This window comes from Oncorhynchus nerka, linkage group LG5 (genome assembly GCF_034236695.1).
Source record: "Oncorhynchus nerka isolate Pitt River linkage group LG5, Oner_Uvic_2.0, whole genome shotgun sequence".
NCBI classification, from domain to species: domain Eukaryota; kingdom Metazoa; phylum Chordata; class Actinopteri; order Salmoniformes; family Salmonidae; genus Oncorhynchus; species Oncorhynchus nerka.
In genome coordinates, this window is record NC_088400.1 from 53,149,426 (window position 1) to 53,156,730 (window position 7,305).

The following is a 7,305-nucleotide window of genomic DNA, read 5'->3' on the forward strand; positions in this document are numbered from 1 at the left end:
AACAACTGCCTGTGTTACACCAGGAACGCACAATCCCTCCATCAGGGCTCAGACTGTCCGCAATAGGCTGAGAGAGAATGGACTGAGGGCTTGCAGGCCTGTTGTAAGGCAGGTCCTCACCAGACATCACCGGCAACAACGTCGCCTATGGGCACAAACCCACCGTCGCTGGACCAGACAGGACTGGCAAAAAGTGCTCTACACTGACGAGTCTGGGTTTTGTCTCACCAGGGGTGATGGTCGGATTCGCATTTATCGTCGAAGGAATGAGCGTTACACCGAGACCTCTACTCTGGAGCGGGATACATTTGGAGGTGGAGGGGCCGTCATGGTCTGGGGCGGTGTGTCACAGCATCATCGGACTGAGCTTGTTGTCATTGCAGGCAATCTCAACGCTGTGCGTTACAGGGAAGACATCCTCCTCCCTCATGTGGTACCCTTCCTGCAGGCTCATCCTGACATGACCCTCCAGTATGACAATGCCTCCAGCCATACTGCTCGTTCTGTGCGTGATTTCCTGCAAGACAGGAATGTCAGTGTTCTGCCATGGCCAGCGAAGAGCCCGGATTTCAATCCCATTGAGCACGTCTGGGACCTGTTGGATCGGAGTGCGAGGGCTAGGGCCATTCTCCCCAGAAATGTCCGGGAACTTGCAGGTGCCTTGATGGAAGAGTGGGGTAACATCTCACAGCAAGAACTGGCAAATCCAGTCCATGAGGAGGAGGTGCACTGCAGTACATAATGCAGCTGGTGGCCACACCAGATACTGACTTACTTTTGATTTTGACCCCCCCTTTGTTCAGGGACATTATTTTTAAATTTCTGTTAGTCACATGTCTGTGGAACTTGTTCAGTTTATGTCTCAGTTGTTGAATCTTGTCATGTTCATACAAATATTTACACATTTTAAGTTTGCTGAAAATAAACGCTGTTGACAGTGAGAGGACAATTATTTTTAGGCTGAGTTTATTACCTAAACTACCTCGACTAACCGGTGCCCCCGCACATTGACTATGTAACGATATCCCCTGTATATGGCCTCACTATTGTTATTTTACTGCTACTGTTGAATTATTTGTTACTTTTATTTTCAATTTTTTTACTTAACATTTATTTTTCTTAACCTCTTATAGCATTGTTGGTTAAGGGCTTGTAAGTAAGCATTTCACTGTAAGGTTGTGTTCGGCTCAACTTTATCCTAGATCAGCACTCCTACTCTGAGAATCTGTAAATATGAGCCCCATTCTTCTCCAATGTGTTTTGAGAGGAGAGAAGATGTGAGGAATCAAGGAAACACAATTCAAATGCAATCTACCCAGCAACAACTCTGCACAACATAGTGTGCTTCACCTCGTTTCCTGTTATTGCTGCCCTCCTCAAGCTCGTGCAAATAACAATGAACAACACAATGCCAATGGGAACAGGAAGCCATTACAGCTGAATCAAATCAGTCAACATAGTTACACCCATCACCAGAGTCATAGCAAGCCTTTAAAACACTGCAGCACCTCTCCATTGCATTCAACTTCAGCACATATCCATATTACAACACAACACGTCCTTTTGACTGCTGTTCCTCGTGTCGTCAGTTACATTGCCAGGCTAAATGTTTTCACAACCCAGGAACCACATCAACAACATGATGTAATGCTCCTCAAATCCACACAGAAACTATGCAGAATATGTCAGAGAGGAATGTACCCACCCCTTTTCTGCCTGCGCCTCACCCCAGACCCCACCCCCATCCCCTTGGCCCTCTGCATACCACTTGAGACTCCTGCTCCTAATATAGACCCAACTGGTTTGTGGGACAGGCAGGGGGAGAGGAGCCTGCATGTAGCAGGATCTAGCGTTTATTGTTGGGTGAGTTGTGCCCAAGTCTTTCATGGAGAAAATACTTATCAGGCAGGTAAGTCATGGTACACGAGTTGGCCAGATTTGTGTTTGAGAAGTGTGTGTAGGACTGAAACATTTAGGACTACAAGGAGTAAAGCTGGGGTAAAAAAATAAGTTGGTTGGATTGTAAACTGTTTTTGGTTTAGAGCTTAGTTCAACTTGATCCCGAATGTTTTCCCTTCGAGCTTCATTCCAGCAGTGATTTTAGAGCACATTTATCAAGGTGTTATAGAGTTGTTGGTGTTCTTTTTCTGTTGGTCTAGATCATGTTTCAAGAGATGCGTGAAGAATTGAAGAATTCAGGTAATTCGGGTAACCTTCAGTGTTTGTGTGTGTGAATGTACATTTGTGTGTCTGTTTCATGGAATGAGGTGTATAGGGGATCTATAACTGTCTCTCTGTGTGTGTGTGTGTGTGTGTGTGTGTGTGTGTGTGTGTGTGTGTGTGTGTGTGTGTGTGTGTGTGTGTGTGTAACTTTGTACCCACTTCACTTACCCATAACTTCAGAGGCTGATGCTGAGATGTACATGAAGTTCATGAAAAGTCATTGCTGCTATGAGGCCATTCCAACCAGCTGTAAACTGGTCATATTTGACACAACACTACAAGTAAGAGTCCAGGGTCGTGTAACCCACTTGTATGTTGGAACTGAACAATACAAAATAATTTGGGGGCCAAATCAAGAGTCCAGGATCAGTGTTCAGTAGGGCACATCGTAGCAAAACGTCTCACAACAGGTTACAGGAAACTAAAATCTGTGTTCTTATTTGGCAAATTCACGTAGTGCCTCCCCGTTTCAGAACATACTCTTCCTGCTGAACTCAGCCCAGATATTCTCCCTCCACTTCCCAAGGGAAAGGTCATGGTCCCTTTTGGTATGACATTTCAAGTCAGAGTTCCTCTCTCCTGTAACTACAGCTACAGTCAGTTATAGTGGTTTTCCCTTGTCCCTGCAGCAATAATTCATGTGCAGCCTCATTCCTTCTTCCCTAAAACATACTCACTACTAAGACCGGTGTTAACTGGTTGTGTTAAAAAAAATCCTATGTTTGCAGGTGAAGAAAGCCTTTTTCGCTCTTGTAGCAAACGGCTTGAGAGCTGCACCTCTCTGGGATAGCAAGACACAGAGGTTTGTGGGTAAGTGAAGAGATTAGGGGGTGCTCTCTTGCTACTTGCTTATGGCAACGCAATGTCCTGAATGATTGCAAGCTAGGGCTGGTTTTGGGGGTAGTGTGATATGAAGACTAGACACTAGCACGTATCCATGCCAATAGTGATGAGCTCTATCTCTCTCTCTCTCTATTGTCCTCACAGGTATGCTGACTATAACAGATTTCATCAACATTCTCCATCGTTACTACAGGTCCCCATTGGTGCGTATATGAACCAAATGCCAGTCAATATCCCAGTCATAAGCATGTTTCACATTTCATGTCCAAGTCATCCCAATGTGCCTGAAATGGATTGTGTAGCTCAATAAACATCCTTAAAGATGATTTGGACATTTAACATGCAAAATGCTAATAACGGGGATATTGACCTGCATTGATTTTTGGACAAACATTCTTAAAAGTTAGAAACCAAAGCATGGATTGCTGTCTTATCTTGCCATAAATTTCTTACATGGTAAGGAAACCATTTTGTAATTTGGGTGGACTATCCCTTTAAGCCTAGTCTTGGCCTATAAAGCATGTTCAATGGAGACAAGATCATGGTTGTGTGAATAACACAGAAATCATTCATCATAATTTGTCTAATATGTTTCCACCCTCCCACAGGTTCAAATGAACGAGCTGGAGAGGCATCAAATTGGAACATGGCGAGGTGATTCATTCAAGTAAATAAGCTAGAGAAAGCAAATGATACAGTGTTCTATGTCTATGGTATATACGTACATGTCTTTCTGTGACTTTCCATTCTGTTTATTTCTCTCTCTCTGCAGATGTGTACCTGCAATACTCCAACCACTGTCTTCACAGTATCGCTCCAGACGCCAGGTGAATCTATGCAGCTCTCAGTCAAACCAACTCCTGTCACCTGGCTTTGCCTGAGTTGTTACTCATTTTAAAAAGTTATCAGTAAAAGTAACAGACTAAGGAAATTGAGGCTGGGATTCAGTCAATTACAGGCAGTGTTCTGGGTTGTGTTCAGTACGGCACACTAGCAAAACGTTTTGCAACATGACCCAGGTGTGGATGTTGGTTGTGTTCTCCAGGGTTAGACACTATAGGCCTACTCAGTCTCCCCTCCTCTCCTTTGCAGCCTCTTCGACGCCATCTATTCCCTACTGAGGTATAAGATCCACAGATTGCCGGTTATCGATCCCGTGTCCGGAAATGTCTTACACATTCTCACGCACAAGCGAATCCTCAAGTTTCTCCATATATTTGTAAGACAACATGACTTGAAGAAGATGTCTGTGTGTTTATGCTCATATCATATGGTCATCCATTTCAAACAGTGGTGTTGTGAACTGTATGTGTTGCTTTTACAATCCTTGTGTTCCTTTTTATTTTTTAATTAAAAGTACTCTACACAGAAAGAGACAGTCCCAAAACCCTGCTTCATGCAGAAGACGATCCAGGACGTTGGGATCGGGACATTCCGGAACATTGCCACGGTCCAGCAGACGGCCTCAGTCTATGATGCCCTGTCTGTGTTTGTAGAGAGGAGGGTCTCCGCACTGCCCGTAGTAAACGAGCAAGGTGGGTTAACCTCATCTCTAGTTCAAAGTCGAACACTGACTAGTACAGTATGTGTATGTCCTTACGTAGGTGCCCTTCAAAAATAAAGTTTGACTTGTAAGATGTAGGCAGGCTATGTATCTCACTGTCCTTTGTACACCAAGGCAAGGTGGTGGCTCTCTACTCCAGATTTGATGTGATTGTAAGTGCCCCAAAGCTGCCCCTTACAGTTTAATTCACTTGAAAACAATACAAAATAAAGCCCTTCACATCTTTGTTGGTGCATTGTGTACATTTTTATTGTTCTCTCCGCTCCTCTTCTCTTCTTCTCGGAGACAGAATCTGGCTGCCCAGAAGACATACAACAACCTGAACATGTCCATGCAGGAGGCCATCCGACGGCGCTGCTGTTTCATTGAGGGAGTCATCAAGTGCCTCCCCGACGAGACCCTGGAGACCGTCATTGATCGCATAATTAAGGCTGAGGTTAGTGTCCCACTCTGCTCCCACCAGGGTTGTATTCATAAGGCTCCAAATGGAAGAAAACGGGCTGCAACAGGGAGGGACTACTTGAATGTGTCCAATTAGAAACACTTGTTATTTTTGCTACGGTGTGCACTACTGAATATGACCAAGGTCATGTCCTCTATCACAGTGGCCCTCTCTCTCCACTCCACCTACCAGTTTGTTTAAAAAAGACATCAAAGTAATGGGCGCTGATATGCTGCAACATTTAGCTCTATTAGCCCACATAATGAAATATAAATAGAGTTATGGCCACTAGTATTTAAATATATTTGAATGCATTAGCTGTAGACTGTATCAGCATTAGTCCTCTGCTTACTGCTCTACTCTACTTAATTACTGGTAAGTCCTTGTTGTGTAACCATGACCAACCCTTTCCCACCACACACTCCCATCCTCTCCCCCTCCTGTCCCCATTCTGCACCAATTATCTCCCCATTCTACCCCATCCTGCCCCCATCCACTCTCTATCCTGTCCCCATCGTGCCCTCCGTCCTCTCTCCATCCTGTCCCCATCTTACCCCCATCCTGCCCCATTCCTCTCTCCATCCTGTCCCCATCTTACCCCCATCCTGCCCCATTCCTCTCTCCATCCTGTCCCCATCTTACCCCCATCCTCTCTCCATCCTCTCCTCACCCCTTTTACTCCTCATCCTGTCCCCATCGTGTCCCCATCCTTTCCCCTCAGGTCCATCGGCTGGTCCTGGTGGACAAAGAGGACGTGTGCAGGGGGATCATCTCTCTCTCTGACCTGCTCCAGGCCATGGTGTTAAGCCCGGCAGGTATTGATGCCCTTTTAGCACCTGTGGGAGTCCGGCCCCCTTGCCCTTCCTCCATCTTCCACCGCCTCTAGCCCCACCTTCCTGGCCCAGGTATGTCCACCCTTTTTCTCTCCTCTCTCCAATCCCCCCAGCTCACTGACTGGCTGTCCGACACACTTCTTTGACCCCCCCACAACAGCTGCTGCTGCTATACGTTGCACCCTGTTTCTCTGAGCTTCAGCCACATATCAACCCCCCACCACGTACCCTGCAGACACACACACACACACTTTCTCTGCAAAGGGTGATTATGATGACCTCTGACCTATCGTTCCCTGCTTGCCTGGTGCATGGGGAGCAGTATAAATCCAATGACTTTCAAAAGGACTGGAATCTTGAAGATTCCAAGCTTTTGTGGTTGACATTCTATGGACTAGCTGCAGCTAAAAGGCCAAGTTACAGTATGGCACTAGAGGAATGTGGTGATGTATCTGCATAAAGATTTGATGATATCTGATTTGATCTGCGTGCCAAATGGCACCCTATTCCCTATAGTGTACTACTTTTGACCAGTGTCCATATGAAAAATGAATAAATAGCTTGGCTTGTGCAAGCCGAAACGGTTAATCTCCTGTTTCTGTAGCGTGAGGCAGCTTGATGTACAAGTACAGCCCCTGGATAGGACACTAGTCTGTCTCCGGTCAGTAGTTCATTATATAGGTAATAGGTTGCCGTTTGGGATGCAACCATGTTGTTGTTAATTTGCATCTCTCAGATTGGTTTGTGTCTACGGCAAGAATCTGTAAGAATCTGTATGGAGCTTATTATCTATTTATGCTGATATAATAAGAACACACTTTGATGCACACAACCTTTTTTTATCATATGCTTTGGTTACAATCATTCCAATCTTTGATAATATTGCATTTCCACTATTGTTTATTTTTATTTTCCAGAGATTTCAAGCAAATCAAACTGAGATCACTAGAGGACAATGTGAAGTCCATGGTGGATGAAAAGGGAGACCGTTTTCAAAATGTCAACATACTGTTGTAGAGAAAAACAATCTGCAACAATCAGCTGTATCAGTTGAGTTCAATAAATCACAATAGTCATTAGTTACATTTGATCAAATTGACGATACATTTGTGTTACTTTGTGTTGCGCTGAATTTGTGCTGTATTAAACATGTTCAAATCAATTTGACTTGTTTTTTTATAATGGACTTGCACAATGGATTTCACTGTTTTATGTAAGCTTTTCAGAGAAACAAGTGGAGATATAAATATAAATGGTATTTTACGTAATAATGGATAGTACTATCCAATTTATCCAGCAGATGTCAGTAAATAGCTATTGTTTTCGCAAAACCAAGCGCAGTAAACAAGGAAGCACGTGACTTGCTGAGCCAGTAAACTAGGTTTCCACTAGATAGCACA

The 7,305-nt window shown here is 44.4% G+C and overlaps 1 protein-coding gene across 8 annotated transcripts; it reads left to right on the forward strand.

Moving 5' to 3' along the window:
• The first annotated feature begins 1,680 nt into the window (after positions 1–1,680).
• LOC115129620 (5'-AMP-activated protein kinase subunit gamma-1-like) lies at positions 1,681–7,067 on the forward strand. 8 transcript variants are annotated; one of them, XM_065018727.1, is made up of 14 exons: positions 1,681–1,863; positions 2,160–2,199; positions 2,404–2,504; positions 2,697–2,771; positions 2,952–3,033; positions 3,211–3,269; positions 3,675–3,733; positions 3,839–3,893; positions 4,159–4,188; positions 4,424–4,601; positions 4,745–4,782; positions 4,920–5,066; positions 5,794–5,977; positions 6,823–7,067. In XM_065018727.1, exons 1-13 carry the CDS (start codon positions 1,696–1,698, stop codon positions 5,956–5,958), a joined length of 1,197 nt encoding a protein of 398 aa, XP_064874799.1. In that variant the 5' UTR covers positions 1,681–1,695; the 3' UTR covers positions 5,959–5,977; positions 6,823–7,067. The 8 variants fall into 8 exon arrangements, with proteins under 8 accessions (XP_064874799.1, XP_064874800.1, XP_064874798.1 ...); XM_065018728.1 differs by having other exon boundaries at positions 4,436–4,601; XM_065018726.1 differs by having other exon boundaries at positions 3,675–3,720; positions 4,159–4,285.
• The last annotated feature ends 238 nt before the right edge of the window (positions 7,068–7,305 follow it).